This window comes from Pelmatolapia mariae, linkage group LG12 (assembly GCF_036321145.2).
Source record: "Pelmatolapia mariae isolate MD_Pm_ZW linkage group LG12, Pm_UMD_F_2, whole genome shotgun sequence".
NCBI lineage: Eukaryota > Metazoa > Chordata > Actinopteri > Cichliformes > Cichlidae > Pelmatolapia > Pelmatolapia mariae.
Window position 1 is genome coordinate 945,949 of NC_086237.1, and position 20,954 is coordinate 966,902.

The following is a 20,954-nucleotide window of genomic DNA, read 5'->3' on the forward strand; positions in this document are numbered from 1 at the left end:
GTTTTCTCACTTGAGGCTAAAGTATAGTTACTACAATGAAGTCTGTTTAATATTTTAATCATATTATATATTTAAAGCCCTGAGAAAACTCAGTGTGGGCTCATAAAAGAAATCAGAATCTCAACTCCAGAAAAACAAATCCCCTTTCTACATTTGAACGTGATTAAAAACTCATGAAAACTGGAAATTCAAATCTTTACAAGAACCTTGAAGGATGAGTAAACTGTAGATGTTAAATTATTTAGTGCTCTGTGAGGCTTTTCCTCTTTTCTACCTTTATCGTATTCTTTTAATTCACCCAAAAACAAGACAAGCTGTGAAACCACTGAAGAAGTCCCACTTTGAGGTGTATCTGCTGACTCAGAAAATGAGTTTCTCCCCACACAGCCACGAAATAAATATATCCAAGAACGAGACATTTCTTGGAGTGAGATTTCACTTGGTATCCTTCATGAATGATGGAATCTTGTTATCTTGCAGTGAAAGACAGAAAGTGCACATTTCTTTAGTGTAACACAATGAGACTGACAAATGTCCACACACATACGCAGGGGAAAATGTGTTAAATACAAAAGCATGCTGATGCCATATTCTGCTGCATTTATATTAGCCCCTCGACAGTGACAGTGCATACCTTTACCCTTATCCACAAGCCTGTAGTGTATGGACTTGAGTGTCCAGTTAGCTCAGCAGGATAAAACAAAGCAAGCCGAAGTAGAGGAGTACGTATCCTGTTATTCCCACTCACAGAGGACAATACTCAAACATCATGGTACATAAATGCCATTTGCTACATGTTGATGAAGGAAATCCAGCAGACATCAACGCAACTTTCAATTTGGAGCTATTTTTTAAACAAAGACCCTCAAGCTATCTGATGGAGATCGTGTGACAGGATTCCCTCGCTTCTTTTGTCTCAAATATAAAACAGGTACATTAAATATGATTTGATGCTGTACTTAAGATATTCTTCTGACTAAAGGTAAATATTGTTTCAGCTGGCCTGCTGTGTGCATCTCCGTTAAGTGTGTAAGATTCTTACTTGCACATTTGTATGCAGGACATAGCGTGTGCGTACCTTGATGCTGCCGCGGACAGTGACCACCGGCGGCTGTCTTGGTGTGGAGGTGATGGTGATGGTGCATATCTGGTTGTCAAGGCGATTGTTGTCTCCATCATAAACAACAAAGTGGAAGATATCAGTCACTGGCTGACTTCCCGTCTCTATTGAAGTGATGTACCTGCAGAAAAAACCTGTTTTAATCACAGTTTCTATTTTCTTCATATATCCTTCCATTTTCTTATCCAGGTCTGGGTTGCACAGATGCCCCAACTTCCTTCTCTCTAGCCTTTAGCTGAGAGACACATGGCCAGATTTACTAATGGTTTACTAATGAGGCAAAAAGCCATCACACTGAGGTGTTTCCAGACAAGCCAAGAGACAAAATCTCTCTTCTGAGCCTCAACTAGGAGGCTTCAAGGAGGCATCCTGGTCAGATGCTGAATTCAACTTGCTCCTTTCATTGTGGAGTACCAGCACTGTAACTCTGAGCTCTTCTTGAATTACTAATCTCCTCATCCTACTGCCCTAAGGCTGAGCCCAGATGCCCTTTGGAGGAAGATCATTTCCACCACCTGTATCTGAAACTGCAGCCATTTGGTCACAATACACAGCTCCACCTCATAGATGAGGACAGGAATAAAGATTATACCATAAATCTTTTTAAAAAAATATATATATGATGAACAGTTGAGCTAATACAAGGGAAAAAAGACCTGAAGCCAAACAAAGAAACAAAAGTCTTATTTTTCCATTTCCATGGTAATCAAAGAAAAGCGAGAAGAAAAGCCTCCCTCAGAGAATCACTCAAATGCAAATGCTGTTAGACTTTAAATCAAAATCTCTGACATTTACAAAAATTCTTGAAAAAAGTTTCTTAATCTTTTAGTGTGTGTTTAATAATGATTTTGTCTGATACAATAATTCTCTTTTAATGGGTACATAATTATCTGTTTATGTGTTAAGTCGTGGATTGATAGAGGACTTAGCACAGATTTGCTTTAGCCCTCTCACAGTGATACAGCTGCTAATCTCTGCAGAGCACTAATAAAACTGAAAGCCATGCCAGTGTAATCTCCTCTAATCCCATTCGATTCTTTTAAAACAATTCCCAGCTCTTGTTTGTAAGAGCCAGCGCCAAAGAGACAAAACTAATACAGCTGGTTTGAAGTTCGCCCCCAGAGATCGGCCCGTGCCGCAGCTAATCAGGGGCTGCGTTATGGAAATGAAATAGCTAGTACGTGAATATTTATGCTTCATTTTAGTGCCTCTCATAGGGAGCCTCACTACCACTTGCAGGTAATATCAGAGCTAAGTTAATTGGCTTTGCTAATGCCAACAGGCTGATTCATTGAAACGGGAGAAAGACTATTGAATAACTTCCAGTTAATACGTTTGTTTTCTTACCGGGGTTTGGTTAATGTCTGTGGAGCTCTCGTTTCATGAGAAGAAACATTAGGATTAAAGGAAAGCAAAATGGATCTGCAAGCTGTTACAGTGTCTTCTGCAGCTTAAGGCAGACGGGGAAAATGATTCCCGCTGACTCGAGCTGCAATCAGAGAAACTGATCGTGAGTACGACTGCAGACTGAAGAACCCGAGACGGTGTTTTATCGCACAGAGTGGCCTCGACACCAGGCTATTCCTTTACAGCTGCCTCTTTATTAGAGGCTTAAAAACCCTGCAAAAACCCAGGGTTGCTCTCATCCTGGAAAAACTACTTCACTTCAAACATGTCTAATATTTTTAATTTTCCTTGATTCCAGCTCTCCGTGGACCAGCTACACAACATGTTACATATTCCACATTTCACCTTTAGGTCCTTCTCTCACCTAAAAACCAAAAGTGCATAAGCTTTTTCTTTATTTCTTTTAACTTTTTCTACCCCCAACCCGTCAATTTTCTACTGCTTATCCAGCTTAGCAGTCCAAGGAGTGATGCAGATGCCTCGCTGTCCAATGCAACCACCTCCAGCACTTCCAGGGCGACACCAAAATGTTCCCAACTAGCAGAAAGACTTTTTCTCTCCAGCATGTCCTGTGTCTGCCCCATGCTTGCCTTCTGGTTGAACCCAGAACACCTCAACTCCGAGGCATCCAAGTAAAATGTCCGGACCCAATTCCCTGGCTTCTCCGATGGTGGAGCAGCAGCTGCACGGTGCTCTGAGCCACTGCTTGTTCGAGAATGTAAATCCTGCCTGCTATTGACAACCAGTCTAAGCATCTATTTATTATTCTTATTGTTGTCATTTTTGCTTTCTTTTTTTAAAAAAACTTTTTAAAATATGTTTTTCTTTAATTTCATTTATGTTTATCCTTTCCATGTTTTCTACTTCTCTCATACTCTTTTGCACTACTTATTGATGTTACTTTAGATTTTTGGTGTGTGCTTGTGCATACTAGATGAACAGATATTACCTCACTCCATGTTGTTTTTAATGTGCCACATTTAAAAAAACTGACTCAACCTAATAAAAATAGATGAAACCAGAGCAGGCCTGCAGGTGATAAGACCTCAGCTTTTACATATAACTACTCCTAGTTACTCAAACGTTGTCGCCGTGAGGGAGCCGTTAATAAAAATATTAACTTTTTTTGTAGATTCCCATCGAGCTTTGTGAATCTTTATCGCATTTTCACTGACTGCTTCTGGGGACAACCGAGGGTTTTTGAAAGTCATTTTTAGTTAAAGTGCAGATGTTATACTGATATTACAGTTTTGTAAGTCTCTGAAGTAACATTTAAACCTTCACAGAAAGCCGTAATTAAACACCCGTGTCTTTGAGGTGGGGTAAAGTGCTTCACAGGTCACATAAAAACACACCATTGCAACAGACTAAATAATTTACTGAATGCTGTCCTCGTTGTCTGGAGGATTTTAAACATCTTAACTAGTCCCACTGAGTAGCTGTTGCTACCCATACCTGATCCTGTGCTTATTGATGTCCTCCATTGTGAAGGAGGAGTACTCCCTCAGCTCCTGGTGCTCCTGCTGGGACTGGCTCCTGGTCAGGATGCCGTACATTGGCACCGACACCAGCTGGACTCGAATCTGGTCATCTGGAGATGAGTCATCCTGAGGGACCAAACAGACTTTAGTGATACTATGCTTAAAATGAAAACAACAAGTCTCACCTACAACTCTTTATTCACAAAATTATTCTGTGCTGTAAAATGAGGATAACAAGGAACTATTCTGATATTTTGATGAGCACAGCACCTCCTGCTCCCGTTCATTCTCTTACTACTCTCCAGTTTTTGGATTTCCCTCATGTCACATACATAGGATACAATGTATAAAACATTGCCTGTCTTCCTCCGGCCACCCCTAGCCCTTGGATGGTGTTGTGCATCCATCCTCTGCTTATCCAGTTCAGGGTACCTGGGAGGTTGGAGCCTTCCCAACTGGACAGGTCACCAATCTTTTACAGGGCTATCACATAAAGATAGACAACTATTCACACATGCTAGTAATTTAGAATCACCACCTGCTGTAATCTAACCCCATGCATGTCATTGGACCGCACGAGGAAGTTGGAGTACCTGGAGAGAACCCATGCAGACATGGGTTCTCTCTAATATATCTAGGTTTGGTTTTGGGATTGGTCATTTTTTGGTAGCCTGCTAAAGAAAACTAACCTTACCTATACTGTAGGCGTCAACAAGAACTTGGCTCTGTTTGTTAAATAAGGGTCACCCAGTCACATCAATGCTGACTTGTAGCTTTAAAGGAAGACGGGGTTTACAGCTTGTTTCAGTCAGTGGATCGACTAAGAGTCAGGTACATCTCAGGCCCCTGAAGATTCTTATCTATATCACACATTATAAAATCATCGGGTTGTCCATCAACATGTAGCTTTATAAAGGCTTCATATTTTAATTTCACAACAATAACATCTCATTTATTTCCACAAAACTGGAATGTTATGAGATAAATGATATAAGGCCTTCATGTTGCCTGGTAACCACTTAGCAATGAACTAAAGTGACATTTGTATAGTACAGCAAACCTCAGCCTTGCGAGGGAGACGCAAAAATTGGCTGATTGTTTTTAAATTAAAAAACAACAACACATAAGCATATTTTTCTCTATGCAACCACATCAAACCATACTGTAGCACAGGCATGTACTAGAAAGATGAATGAAGATGATTCTAAACTGTGAATGATGCAAAGTTTCTCCAATGGAGTCCAAAAATAAAAATATGGAGCTGAAAATAAGCTGAATATGTCTCTCCATCATTGAATGCCTATGCCTGTCTATTATAGGGCTAATATAGGGATGGACAGCTGGACTTTGAAAGATAGCACCAGGCCACAGAAGCAGCAAACAGGCCTGGAAAGGCCCTAAAATCATCTATTCAAACCACAGCTCGTGCGATATGCATTTGCTGGCTCATGTCTTACAGAACTGCGAGCATAGTTTCGAGTGGGTGCAATCAGCTCCGACCGCCGAGTCCAAACCAGGACGCGACACAGCCTGGGGACAGTCCATTATCAGATCCTACTGTGGATTTTCATGCATGTGTTGTGTTTTCACTGCTGGTTGGATTTTTTTTAATCCTGTTAACGTCATGCTTCATGTTTTGCTTCATTTCCACTTTTCTGCATCACCATATGTATTCTTCTCCTTTTTCTTCTTCTTCTTCTATACACCATGTCTTTCTTTTTAATAGTATAACTTTCTGAATCTGCCTGCACAACCTCTCTTTTCCACACAAGACCCCATGACACTTGCATAATACATAAACCAAAGCTCACCATAATTCAAACACTAAACACTCTCACTGGCACGCAGCTCTCCTAACTCACCGTGTAAGCCAGGTGTGAGCGTCTGATGACAGTGCTGCTTTTCTCGCCCACTTCCAGCGAGAGCGTGGCGATGGGGTCCTGCTGTGGCCCGCTGCCTCCAGCGCCTAAAACCACCACCTGCACTACCGTGGCAGCCATGGAGATACCGTCGCTAACTGAGAAGGTGATGGCATCATCTTGGGTGGAGAGCCCGGAGTGGCGGTAGAGCAGGACATTGCGGGTGACATCACTGAAAGTGAAGGTGTCACCTGAAAAGATGGAGAAAATGTGGATGTTACGACTGTAGTTTCATGTGTTGATTTTAGTCCTCCTGCTTGTCTGCTTCCTTTCCACCAGAGACGCGGTTATACAAGCAGGGAAGAAGAAGAAGTGAGGACAAAAAAAACTGACAATAACTAAATTTTTGAGGCCCTAAAAATCTTCTTTCTTCTTAAGCGGGTGGCCAGGCTTCTGTTTCACATTACCTTTAAAGCTGGTGTGCAGTTCAACTCAAGCTGAGACTAAAGTAACAATAAAAATGACACGAGCCCTACGAGCCAGCCTCATGTGACTATGCTGTGTTAAAATCTATTAGCTAAACATCAAATGATATGATAATTTACAGATCGTTAAAAAAGTTTAAAAACTAAAATCAGACAAATAAATGTCCATCCTGTTCCTTTGATTTTAGCAGAGTCAGTGTGTTGTACCATTAGTCATGCGAATCTTTGTGTTGCCGTCAGTCTTTATCAGCTCTCCATGGACGGGAGCTTCTACCACCTCGAACTCCAGCTCATCTGGAGCCGTGTCAACGTCGCTCACGGCCAGCTGCTGACCGCCTGCATGCGCCACAGAAATGGAGAAGAGTTAGAAGCATGAACAGCCGGCCCTCAACAAGTTCTCTTATTAAATAGTTTTTGTACGAGCCTGTTTTTGCGTTTATATAATCTTACCGATGGCAGCTTGTCCTCCGAGGCTGACCTCCAGCAGCGGGTCCAGAACCTGAAACACCGGCGGCTGCTGGTGGTTTGTCAGCAGCAGGACAGCAAAGTCCAGCTCAGGCGTGGTGTGCTCGCCATCTGACACTGAAGCACACGCACGCAAGGAGGAGAAGAAGAATATCATTAAAGCAACCACACAGATCATACATGAGACAGAGGAAACACACAGACACAAATTAGTCCAAAAACAAACGCACACCTCTAACACATCACCGCTAATTAGCTTCCCAGCTTCTTTTACTTCACAAAGAAATCTTTTTAAGGAAATTTAACAAGCTACAAGTCAAGATTATAAAAAATAAAACACATCATAGAGGCTGAAGTTATTAATTAATTAAAAAAAACAGAATCAAGCCAAAAAAGGTGTTAGAGTGTAACCTCTACTTAATGGGGCCACTTGTCACTCTGCATTAACACATGATTTAAAATTGAAACAGCAACAAGCCAACTGTCAAGTGTCAATTTTTTCACCTGGACATAAATGAGAGGGAAAAAAACAGCTTTATATAAAAATATATTATGATTTTATTATTTTGCTGCTCTTTTGTTTTACCTTTTCAACAAATTCTTCAATAATCTGAATTAAAAAGACAAAATTCCCGAGAGTTTTCACCACTGTGTGACTCTGATGGTGTAGCTCTTAACACATTTAATTGGCAAGTAAAAGGTTGCTGGTTTGATTCCAGCTGGAGACACAAATTCCCTTTGGGTTTGTGTCAGGAAGGGTAAAACTCAAGTGGCAACAGAGAGCTATTTTCTCTCTTCCACACATTTCTGTTCATTTTAAACTCAAACTTTCTTCCTTCAGACTGAAACATTTAGGCTTTAGATGAGTGCTGTCCTGAAAGTAAGTGAAGAGCCGCAATTGAAACAACAGTCCCACAATAGTGCTGAATTATGCTAAAGCCCCAAACAGATTGCTTTAACTTTTTCATGTCTCTGACATAAAATAAGAAGCTACTTAGAGAGATTACTTTATTGTTAAATCGTATTCATTAGAAATATTGTTGCTACCAAATTTCCTGTTATTGTTAATAAAACTTTGTGTTTCGCTGTAGCGCAGGGGTCTCAAACTTAAATGAGTTGTGTGCCACTGCTGGCACACAACATTGCACTCAACAACAAACAAATCCTACCTAACAAAAAAAGTAACTTCAATGGCTAAATTGCTTATATTTCTTCACGTCAATATACAGGCTGTAAGTAGGGGTGATGCGGACCGCAAGTGGCCCCTGAGCTGCGAGTTTGAGACCCCTGCTGTAGATAGACATGAATATTCTACCCAACAAGCTACAAGGGGACAATTTTCCCTACCCATAGTAAGAACCAATTCATTTAGAAGCACAGGTTTATACAGGGATATGGAGGAATGGCATTTCAATGAAGATACAAATAAAACTACAAAACTTTTAAAACAACATTTATTTGCTGTAACTTTTAACCACAGGTAGAAATTCTTAGAATGAAGTCGCACTTTTGTGTTTGCTTCAGTAATGATGGATCATGGTTGAACAGGGTGAGCACTAACCATCAGTGCTTACCCTGATATGAGGCATACTGTGTGCTATAAGGAGCTGTTTTTGTTGTCTGCGTGTTAAAAGCTGAACCAACATTATTATTTTAAATCATTTATTATTACAGTTCATGCTTGCATCAATGAATGAAGAAAATATAAATGAGCACAGACACAAAGTACACGGTTAAACTGATGAACATGAATGAACTCATCAATCTGATTATGATTAATCCAATAATGACTGTTTATGAAGTGTTTTATCTACAGTTATTAATTTTAATGATGAATAAACTTGCATCACTTAGAGTAATTGGAATAACTGAGAGGGTGATTTCTCTGAAACACCATAAAATTGTGACACTTGATGAAAACTTATTCGTACAGCTCAGCTCACTGAGAGCTGCAATATTTATAGTTTATCATAATAAGAGTTTGTTTGCACTTACAGTATAAGTAGAGTGACCTTTGTTTGAACTGAGTTAAACTGCAATACAGAATTATTCCAATCATTTGTCTGTCAGATTCAATACAATAAAACTGGCGTTATTGCTTTTTGGAGGGCTGTTTAGCTGTTAGCTGCGCTGTAATTCACTGTAATTAGTCTAAACTCACATGTGGACTTCAGTGTTGTGTGTCTGTTAAGCAATTTCCTCTTTTATTTTGGAATTCTTAGTCTGATCACACTGTTGTCAGTTTACTTTCTTTATGACTCTTATTTATTTATTCTATACATTTGCAGCATCTCTGTGCTCGCTGATGGATCATCTTTCCCTCTTGTTTAGCCAAGCCTTCCAGCACTCCTGTTTTTAGTTATATTCCTCTGAGCTCACACTTGAGCTTCTCGTGTACAACCTTTCCTGGATTTTTTCCAGGAATTTTCCTTTGTTTACTCCTTGCAGATTTGTTTGGCTCGATACCGTTCACATGTATGACCGGTGCCTGTTTTTGCATTTGTTTTCGGTATTGTTGCTTTCTTTCTCAGCCTCGAGGTCTCCTGTCATTAAAGTTAAACACCAGAACAGAACAGAAACAGCGCAGTGAGTGAAAGTTCCACTTAATGTCTCAGTTTGAGAGCTGATGAATAATTTGGAACGGATTAAAGCCAGAAAACTGCCACAGTGTTTTTGTCGGTCCACACAATGAATTTCTAAAACAAAATTTAAAGAGGAAAGCAGCAAATGCATGTAATTAACAAAAGCTGATTACTAATGAAAGGTGTGCTTGTAACTAATCAGTTAACTGGCTAGTCTGCTGATTACATAATGAAGGAGACAAGAGGTATGAACTTGCTAAAAAACTTTTAATGCTCAAATTAAGTATAAAAACAATATCTGAGCACATACAGCAGCTGTTCAGGTAAATGTAATTTATCTTCTGCAGATCAACAACAGTGTCCTGATAACTGCAGCTGAACTTTGGGTAAAGGTCATTTTTCCTCTTTTAGGGGCCTATAGTCACTTAAGGCTGAACTGGAGCAGACTGGAGCAGAGGCTGAAAGCACTGTGTGTTCCCGAGGGCCGACACTAAAGTGAAAAACACTTTGGTGACACCTGTAAACACAGACTGCTGCTGGGGTGGAGTTAGAGTGTGGTGGCACTCTTCCAAATGTTCAGTAAGCCTTGTTTTTATCTTAAGGTTCAAGGTCAAAGTTCAAGAACAGAGAATCATAAAGGATCTGAAGACTTTAGTTGAAGTGGATCAGTGTAGTAACGGCAAAGGAGCAAAGGACGAAAGAGGAGAAGAGGATGGAGAGGAGCACTGGGTGTGAAAAGAGGAGAGATTAGAGGGGTGATGAACTTAAAAGCTGAGAGAAAGATGAATAGAACAGGAAAAACATAAGAGGTGAGGAAAAATCCAAGGGGAGGAACATTTATGGGGGAAGACAATAACGAGGAGAGGGGAAACAAGAAACAGGACTAGGAGAGGAGCAAAACAGAGAGGTGAAATTCAGAGAGAAGAATCTAAACTGTACGGTGGAAAAGAGGCAAAAGGAGAACTTTAGGACTAAAAAGGGAAAGGGATATAATTAAGAAAGGAACTGAAATAAAAATGGAAATGAAAGAGAAACTAATTAAATAAAGGAGACAGGGGGAGAGAGAAGAAGAATAGGTGGAGAAAAGTTGAAGGAGGTAAAGAAGGGAAGATAAAAAATAAGAAATTGATAGCAGAGGGGCAAAGACGGGAGGAGAAAATGGAGCGTGGAGGAGGAGGTGAGGATTGAGAGAAGATTTACAATGAAAAAGATGAGAAAGAAGAGCTTGTAAAAAAAAAAAAAGAAGAAAGAGGACTGGGTGAGGAGGAGACAAACTGCCTCCCTTTTGTCTTCTTCCTCCTCTTACTTTTTAAATTCAGCAAGATGAAGTATTTACCTGTGAAATAAACGCTCAGCGACTCTGGCAGGCCTGTTGGGGTTAAAAAAAGAAAGGAGTTACAGCCGGGAGGCGATAAAAGTAAAAAACAGAGGATTCATGCAGCGGTGACGGCATGTTTCACTAAAGAGAAAAGCCCATACTGTATAAACTCAGAGGCAATGAGGACGATTTACTGATGCAAAGCTTCCACTGGAGCTCCATAAACCCAGATTAAGAAAATAAAAGTATGCTTTGATCTCGGATTATGGAAGATCTTTTTAAACGGAGGTCTGTGCTTCTGGAAACGTCTTAGCGTCCTCTGATTGTTTTCGAAATGCTAAAACTCTGCTCTTCCTTGTCCAACCCATCCACCTCTTCAAATACTAACCATGCAAGGCTAATTTTATTGTTAAAAGCTTTGCAAGAATAAATGTGATACATGAGTGGCAACAAAAGACAGAAAAAGTAAAGATTACTCAAACTTTGATAATAATGATTAACATGTAATACTGTAATATAAACGTTCAGTTAGGACCATTTGTTTTGGGACAACCAATCAATATGTGATTGAAGTTTAAGGTCAAAGGAGTTTGCAAAGAAAAGCGTCTGGACTTCTTTAAGTTGCTTGAAGACGTTTCACTTCTCATCCGAGAAGCTTCTTCAGTTCTAAGGTCAAATGGCCGAGAGTCCCAGATTTAAACCCAGTGGGAGTATCCCCCCCAAAAGAGGGACAAAGGACAAATTAAAAAAGCATGTCGTGGAAGAGTTCGGGTCTTAGGAGGTTAAAGGCATGATTTTAGCCCAGAGTGACCATTTTATCAGAAGCATCCAGGTGAGAAGGAGGGACATGATGGAAGAATCCAGCTTTGGGAGAGAGTTGTTTTTTAAAACAAATCAAAAACACTCAGACTTGACACTGACTGTTTACTGATAGCACCTGTGTGAGTCTCAGGCTCTGCAATCGGCCTGATACGACGTGTGGATGGTGCTAATGGCAAATGATTATTGAACCTTGGTGCAAATGGTGTCTGTCAGTGGATAAGACCTTTCAAACCCTTTATTTTAGTTACAAGCTTCGTTTTTACAACATGAGCATTCGGTTTACTTAGTCAAAGCTCTATAATGTAGTGATAGACAAACAACAACAAACTGAACCAGTGAAGTGAGACTTATTATTCTGCAAAATATTAAAGTGCTTTGACAAGTACAATGAGTGCTGTGCGCTTTTAATAAACAGCACAGTGAGTGACAGTGGACGCCACGCTGAGATTAGATAAACTTCAGCTCTTGTGTTATAAAGCTGAGATCACTCCTTCAAAGTACTTGTAGCGGGCAAAGTTTAAAATAACTCCAGCTGCTTCACATGAATTATGTTTGATTTTTCAGAAAAACTGATCGACAGATAGTTTAAACGAAAACAAGAACAACCAATCAAAGAGGTAAAACAGTGTAATTCAGTGACAGGTGACTGATCTGGTGCATAAAGGAGCTGGAGGTTAGTGAAGTGTGAGTAACATCTTACCGGTGAAGGAGTACTGGTAGAGCTCCTGGAGGTGTGATGGAGCCTGCGGTGGTCTGTAGATGATCTTGCCGTTATTCACATCAGCCTGAGTGAAATGTTGCACGTGTGTGTGTGGCCTGTCCCGATGCTCGATGGTCCCTGGAAACAAAAAATCAGCACATGATGAGATTTTGTTTGAGCGTGTAGCAAGTGAAACAGTACAGAGAGCTGACCGGGTCACTAAAGATGCTGAGAATAAGGCTGGAAGTAAGATGTTAAAGGCCAAGTAGAAAAAATAATAATAACAAAGGAAATAAAAAAATACAGGATGTGATCAAGCATTTTGGGGCTCCATCCATTCAGGTCACAGGGGCTGAGTAAAGATGCTGTGACGTCCCTCTCCCCAGTTCATCTCTGCCAGCGCCTCTCAGAGGACACTGAGATGTTCCCAAGCCTGTGTTCTCACCCTGGGGTCTCCTCCCAGCCGGACATGCCCCAAATACCTCAGATACGAGGTACCCAGGAGGTTTTTGCACATTGGAGTCTGAGGCAACATTTAAACAAGAATATCACAAAAACTATTAAAGATAAAAGCCTTAAATTTTCAGAAAATGATGTAAAAAAAAAAAAAAGCTAGTTAGAGTGAATGACCCTGATTTACTAGCCTTTAGAGTTCTTGGCAAGATTATAGTTCAGTGTTACAAATGTGCCAATTTCTATTTCATCAGTCTTATTAAAGATATATTTTGGGAGCATTTTTGCCTTTGATAGTAAGAAAGGAAAAATGGTAGATAGAGGAGGGAAAGATGCACAATAAAGAGCAGTGGGTCAGTTAACTTCCAACTTTATTCTTACAGAAAACCGGAAACTTCAAACTTATTTTGACCAATATACTGTCATTTCACTAAAAAGAACTAAAACTTTCAGGGTTTTTTAAAAAAACAAAAAAATCATGAAAAATATTCCCACAAAAACAGAAGTTTTCCTCCTCCTTCTGTTTGGCTCCGTTCAAAAAGTCTACACACAAATTTATCAGTCCATTAGCTGATGAATATGACCCATTGTAAATCGCTTTTCTCTTTCATTAGACAGAGAGCTGAAAATGATGCAGCACTCTGACAGATGGTCCAGCGATGAAATGAATGTCTGAACGGCACATTAAATTCAGCAAAAATGAAAGCAATGCTCATCCTTATACACAGAAAGACGATAATGAAATTATTTTGGAGGGCGGCGATGCTACTGAAGCAGACTTGGAAGCAGAAGGTTGGTAGTTTCTGCGACTCCAAGCTGGGAAAAGCCAAACTCTTGAGCCAATCATTACAGCTCTACAGAGTGCTCTGCAGAACATGATCCCCCTTCCTAAACTTTGTAGTCTCACTTTATTTTATTATACACTAATAAAATGTAACAAGGTGCACTTTATATGCTCTTTATTAGAATGGGAACAAACACAGTTGTGGCCTCATAAGGCTCCTTACACATAAATTATGATCTAATATACTGCTGTTCATTCTAAAGTATACAACACTTGTGCTGTAACACACTAAATTATATCTGGATTAGCCTTTAAAATAGTGAGTTAAACACTGAGGTTGGTGGGCAACACATTCAATAAGCCTTTACATAGTTGGTTCACTTGGTGAAACTGAAATGAGGCCACTTAAACCACATCAGGTCATATGACCACAGATCCAGGTGTGATATAAATGATATGGCTGCAGTATGAGTCTGTGTTGATTTACTGGTCCGTGTACATTGCAACGCTCGCCTACTGTTGCGAGCTGGGAACAAAACTAAGACTGCTGGTAGAGATCAGAGCTGCTGCTCCACATCGAAAACAGCCAGCTGAGGTGGTTCAGGTGGTCCAGCCTCTTGGATGAGGTGCTTCAGGCAACGGAGAGATTACATCTCTCAGCTGGCTGGATATCCCCCCGAGCAGCTAGAGGAGGTGCCTGGTGAGAGGGAGGTGCGGGCATCTCTGCTTTGACTGCTATCCCTGCAAACTGATCCGGATAATTGGCAGAAAATGGGATTGGAAGGATGCCACTATCCAAAGCTAAAACCACTCTAGGGAAAAGAACTTTCTTGGAGACTAATTTGTACACATTACAAGAGAAGTGTGTCGTAACATGATGTTCATGTACTTTGTTCCTATTTTCCCCGTTCCTCATTATTAAAAACAACATGAAATAAAGGTCAACATTTTAAAGGAATATTTTGGGTGACAAGTCTTAAAAAACATGATCAGTTGTACATTTTAACCTACTTCTTTGATCAAACGACAAATTAACCGTGTGATAAACAAACATGGATCTGATGTCCTGATAGCCTCCCTAGAGCAATTTCCACTGAGCACTACGAGGTCTCAACCTGCAGGAAAGTAAAGTTTTCTTCTAACGAGGTACAGACAACTCTGTAACAAGACTCATGCATTATGTACCAATAATAAAATGTGACAACATTTCAACTCCTCAGCAAATATTTGATGCCTCTGCAAACAAGAAATTAACAAGTAATGCCTTACTCAGAAAGAACAAGACAAGATTGTCTGCAGTGCTCTGTTATCCTCTAATACCAAAAGATATGACTGTACTTAGCCCTCATTTTAGATAATGTAAGACTTCCAGACAACTCCTGTTCTCTGTACCTATTTGCACATCTCAGGTAAAAACTCTGAGCCTTGGTGCTTCCTCTCATGATTTTCTGTAGTTTTCTGTCCATTCTCACAGCTGCTGCAGTGCTTTACATTTTTGGTTTATTCTTATCAATACTAAATTTCATTTTTTGTGGTTTTGGTCATCACATTTCTGTTTTGCGGGCTCGTGTTTTGATTCATTGTTATTCTAGTAGTCTGAGCTTTAGTGTGCCTGGATTATGAAGTTCTGCTTCATGTGTTGGGGTAGTGGTGAATTCTTCAATTTCTGCATTCTCCCCCTCAGTTAGTTCGTTTATATTTCAGTGTCTTTTTGTTTCAGTTGGGGTCGTAGCTCTCTTCCTGTTTTATTCGGACAGCTAGTTTCCTCTTGTGTTGATTTGGGTTTTCATTCGTGTCCTGATTGTTTGTGCCTGTGTCTCATTCCCCAGCTGTGGCTTATCACTAATCAGCCTCCTGTGTGCATACACAGTCCGGGCTTCCCAGTATGCTTTGCTAAGGAACCTTTTACTCTGTGTCTCTCTGTGCATTTCACGTCTGTTTGGTTATGTTTTTGCAGCCTCGGTAAATTGGCTCATTTTCTGTGACACATAATTTGGTCTAATCATGTCTAATTTTGATATGACAGCACTACCATGTGGATTTTGTGTCTGACCAAAATTTGGCTGTAAGGTATCTATCTACAGTTGAATATGGCACAGAGCACTTCATCTCTATTTGCATTTTTCCACAGATGTTCTGGATGCAAAGAGTTTTCCAGTTTTATAACAACCCCCCCAAAAAACAGGAAGAAACCTTTGCCTCATTGCATTGTTCCATCCCACCAAACTGTGGATTAACAGCACCCGACTTGTGACTATTTAAGTGATAATTAATGAGGAACAGTATAACTTCTTGACACTTTAATTTCTCCCTCTCCAGCTCTGAGCTGAAAATCAAACGTGAACTCAGAAACCTACCCACTGTATCTAATTATAAGGCTCCTACCCCCTGACAGGACTTAGATTTTAATCCTTTTAATCTTTTCCACATTATGAGGGAAAAGCTGCACGAGTGTGTGTGTGTGTGTGTGTGTGTGTGTGGCTGACCTTGTCCCGATGGCAGTGGTTTGGTGATACTGTAGATGAGCTTCTCGCTGGGAGTCTCAGAGTCGACGAAGGACAGCGCTGAAGGCGTTATCTCTGTCACCTGATCCTCCAGAGCCTACACACACACACACACACACACACACACACACACACACACACACACACACACACACACACACGTTAAGGTGAGAAACGAGGTAAACATAAGCTTCTATATCCTCTATTTCTACGCAGAGATCAACAGAAAACAAGCACAAACATAAGAAGGAGTCTCTCTAGGATCGAAAGCATTTCGAAAACTCAAAAAGTTGTAACATGCAAGAAAAAACTTTTGGCTGCTCCCTTTTCACAGTGAAACTCAAAAATGTGTCAAAACAATAGCATAATGTCACCAAAGCCACTTCACAATTTAAAAAACCCAAATTATTCAGAGGAATACTTAAAAAACGAATTGTAATTGTAACTAATTGTTGTGTGACTAACAGGATAACCTGGATGTGTGTAGTCATTTTGGTGGGAATTCTTGGACTAATTTGTAAGTTTCTTCTTATAAATTTGTGTTTTTCTCTCCTCATAAATAAAATCAATCTTAAATATTGATGTGTTACGTTTTTTTGGATTTGCACTTTATAGATATTCCCCACATGCTCGTCTCACACCCTGATGGAGGACGACTCCATCATGGACTTACACCAACTCGCCACAATGAAAGCGAGTTGGTGATTTGATGTTGTGGCTGAAATAATGTGGTTGAAAAGAGCGCTGTTGGTGTTTAGAAATGATTTGTCTGATTTTTTGGTCTCAGAAATTGAATATGTGAATTCATTTCCATTTATCATAAATAATTTTTTTTCTCATAAATTCATTTTTTCTTATAAATTTCTCATCCTCACTGTGATCTTTTCTCTTGTAAATTTATGAGCTCCTTTCTTTAAAATTTATGAAGTTTTCTCTTACAAACGTACAAGAAAAAAACTCACATATTTATGAGTTTTATTCTCTTAAATGTCCTGTCATTTTTCCCCTCACAAATTTATTACTTTAATCTCAAAATCTGAAGGTTTTTTCCCTCCAAAAACTACAAGCACTCCCCAGACCACTTACATTTTCTTATTACCTTCAAAATCTCTAATATGCCGTTCGAGTCTCTAATTCTTGCAGCCACTCTAATGTCTCCTTTTTAATCAACGTGGTGTCGAGTACGAGACTTTATAAATGAACTTTACACAGTCGAGTTTTAAACATGGATTTTGCTGAATTATCTCCCCAGTCAAAATTTCTGTAGCTGAACCTACATCCAATGAACAATATACAGCAGATTGCACATTTATTTATGTATAAATTCTTTCTGATTGGTCAGATGGTGACCTCTCTGCCCTCTGCTGTCAGCATTATAAACCTTTGGTGCGACCTGGTCAAGGTCACTCAGCTCAGTGGAATGAGAAACAGATTTCAGGGTGAAAGGTCACCAGTCTCTCTGGTCGCTAAGCATCTTCTCATAAGTTTCTTAATCTTCTCAAAAGCAACATTTTTGGGGGGTTTGTTTAACAGGAGGAAAACATACAGAAAGGATGTCAGGGCGATGTTTGGAGACGTGCTGCTGACAGTAACGTGACTTTGACTTCGGATCTGTTTTTTACTTCAGACTAGAAACCAAAAAAGATCAACTGATGGTTATTCACAGTCAAAACTATTGCAGGGTTTTCACACAAAATCATATAGTTTAGTGCAACATAAGGAAAAAATGTATTTTACTGTGTTACGGCAGTCAAAACAGTGAACAATAAATAAAGTGGCTTAAGAGGTAAAAATCTAAATATGACATTTGTAAAAAGCTGAATATAATACAATAAATGGGTCTACAGAGTAAATTAAAAAAAAGAATGTGCATTATAGTAGCTGTATAATTGACAATAACAACATCATCTGTTGTTGAAGCCATTGTTTTCTAAGACTTTCATACAGCATGTCATGGCTTCCATCATGGTGTCTTTTTGCGTGTTTTTCCCCTCACCGTGATCTGTAGGTCGCAGTCGGGGGCCAGCTGTGGGAATCCTGGGATCTGAGGCATGACTCCTATGGTGAAGGTCTGAGCATCACTCTGAACGACTGGTTCTGCCTCTGTGGAAACCTGCACAGACAAACAGGTACACAGCCTCCTATATGAGAGCCGCATCTTCAACAAACTCCATCCACCTCAGCATCCTTAGTCTGCCTCTGCTCACTGTAAGGCTTGAAGCCTTAAGTATCAATCTGCAGCATACCAGCTGAATACATGTCTTGTTTTTCCACTGCAAAGGCATATTATAATTCATTTCTGAGTGACACAGCTGATGACATACTCCTGAGAACCACCAGAAGTAAGACACAACCGCTTTGATGAAAACAAGCTGCAGTCTAATAACTGTGAACAGGAACAGAAAGTGAGCCTGGCATCAGGCTGCACTGCAGGAACGAGCCACAGAGACTCAGTGTGCTTCTTTTCATAAATCACTGCCTACACCGTGAGAATATTAAAAAAGAGACGTCGATCTGAGTAAAATTCAGCTCGTGTTTTGGTTTTTCTTTCAGCATTGGAGCAGTTATTACTCTGAAGCCACAACACTGCTGTTTGCTCTTAAACGATGTTCTGAAATCCACACTAAACGTGTTTTAAGACTTAAAAAAGGACGCAGATGGAGCCTCTGAGGGTTTTTGTTAAGGAGCATGTTGCTCTTTGTGTTGACAGCAGTGGACAGCTGTTCTGTTTCTCCACGTATGCTTCAGGCTGATGTGTTTGTGAAGTAAAAACTTAAAGTAATCAATTACAAATTAAAAATAATTTGTCATCTCTCATACTGAAAAACTGTGGAAATGTCACCTCACATGCACTTACTGTTTGTGTTGCAAGGAAAATATTCAGTGAGTAAAATAATAACTTGGAATAACACCCGTGTATCACAGACTTTATAAAACAGTCAAAGAAGCCTGAAATGAAATCTCGAGGGAAAATCCTGAAATGCTGAAGATGGTGTTCGTTCCACGTCTGGGAGCCAATCAGCAGCCGAACCAGGAAACCTAGGAGCCAATCATGTTGTTGCATTGATGAATACAAACTTTAGAACTTCAGGCTAAAGATCTGGTTTAGGACGTGTGATGTCAGAGATATTTACTCTGTGGTTTCTAAGTAAGTGTACTTGTGATTACATTTGCACTTATTTTCCTTTGTATAATTTTTTTTCCGGCTAAGTAAAATGAAAAGTGGTTCAGCATTACTGTCTGTGTTTTAGTGATTTTGTTTCTGCGTTTGCATATTAGTTCTAAAGAGATATTTAATGTTTGTTTAATATGTTATATGGTAACATTTTAATCTATGCTTTGGTGATTTTGCATCCTTGGGTTTTATTTAATGTCATATATGTACAGTGTTGAGGAGTAACGGAATTTACGTATCAGCGTTACGTGTGTAAAATACAAAAAATGAGTAACTGTACTCCGCTACAGTTACCGTTTAAACAGGTAATAATTAGAATACAGTTACTTTGTTGAAATAAATGGATTACACGGCAGGCTTGTCCTGTTTCACACGTTAAGCTATCCCCTCTCTATCCCCTCTCTAATTTTGGTAATTCCATGGACTGCCGGTCCGGAAACCCAAACAAACACGAAATAAGAGGCGAAATAAGTGCCCTGTTAATGTTGGTGGCTTCAGTTACTCAATGGACCTTTGTAAGATCTATCTATTTATAAATATATCTATATCTCAATATATATATGCCATGAACATGCCAGGTACTGCATGTACTGGACTTCCTCTCATGTCCACTTAAGGCTGGCTCCCATATTAAATGTTCAAACTGACAGTGGAATGAAACAGTTGTAGGCGCTGCTCTAGCTCACCTGGTTGAGAACAGATAACCCACATGCTCAAAGCCTGCAAAGGCCTGATGCTCAAGTCTTCCCTGGACCATTTTCTGTGCGTCACTCCCCCTGACTCTCTCTCTCTCTTTCTCTCTAATATCCTTTCAAAACTAAAGGTCATCCATATGAAAACTGGAGTTAGAGGCTTGGCCACTTTGATTGATGCTCGAGTCGCTGTTGGTAAACTTTTTGAATTATTTGAATTCTATTACAGCTCACTGTGTTGAAATCTGTCCCTTACTTTTGGTACTTAATTACAGTACTTTATGTATAAGTATCTGTGTCTTTGTCTGTGAAGGTTCTCAGTCATCCAGGTCATCGTAGTCTAAGGAGCTTTTCAAGCAACTTTAAGAAGTCCAGACGCTTTTCTTTCCAAGCTACTTAGACTATCTGTGTCTTTGTTAGTCAGTTCAGTCTATAACCTTTGACCTCTCTGCGTGTTTATGAAGCAGCTGATCGTTTCAATTAGAATTTAAGATTATACTAATTGAATTGCTGCACAGAGGAAGATGATAATCGTCTCTGTGATCTTCACTGGAACAAAACCAGACTTGAAATTTAGCTCTCTTCCTGTCTGCTGACGCAACACTTTTGAAAACTTTTAAGCGAATGCACTGTTGTCTTACTCGAGCCCTCTAACGTATGTAGCCATAAATTGTTTAGTCCCCTGATAGACATGCAGAGGCAGAAGCCTTGGCTGTTCATTCTAAAAGCCAATTTCTGTCCCCACTTACTTATTCCACTGCAGCTTGTTCCTGTCACATCAGTGGCATTTGCAGGAAGGAAAGTTCAAGAACCTGTAGTCAGCTTTGTCAGTCAGAAGTAATGTAGGAGCAGCATGAAGCCTGGAGTCAGCGGCACCAATCACAAGTAATGTGTTGTCATGAGAGGCAGTGTTGAGTCAGCTGGATTTATTGAAGCTGGCGCTGCTGCAGAAAATTATTGATCATGTTGATTTGCTTCAACATAAAAAGACATACCGTATTTTATAATCTTCATAAGGTTTAAAATCCAATCCAAAACTCAAAAGATGAGACTTCCAAAGAAAGATTCAGCAGCTTTATCGCTGCCAGAATACTGCAGGACTGCTAC

The 20,954-nt window shown here is 39.9% G+C and overlaps 1 protein-coding gene across 2 annotated transcripts in view; it reads right to left on the reverse strand.

The window, feature by feature from the left end:
- The window catches only part of fras1 (Fraser extracellular matrix complex subunit 1), a 323,395-nt gene that overhangs the window by 64,681 nt on the left and 237,760 nt on the right, over positions 1-20,954 (reverse strand). For both annotated transcript variants that reach the window (XM_063490043.1, XM_063490042.1), the window contains exons 31-39: positions 17,977-18,093; positions 15,963-16,077; positions 12,240-12,377; positions 10,736-10,768; positions 6,803-6,934; positions 6,560-6,688; positions 5,871-6,118; positions 3,983-4,134; positions 1,079-1,241 (exon numbers count right to left, since the gene is read on the reverse strand). In XM_063490043.1, the coding sequence (XP_063346113.1) occupies positions 1,079-1,241; positions 3,983-4,134; positions 5,871-6,118; positions 6,560-6,688; positions 6,803-6,934; positions 10,736-10,768; positions 12,240-12,377; positions 15,963-16,077; positions 17,977-18,093 (1,227 nt within the window). The remainder of the gene's footprint in view (positions 1-1,078; positions 1,242-3,982; positions 4,135-5,870; positions 6,119-6,559; positions 6,689-6,802; positions 6,935-10,735; positions 10,769-12,239; positions 12,378-15,962; positions 16,078-17,976; positions 18,094-20,954) is intronic.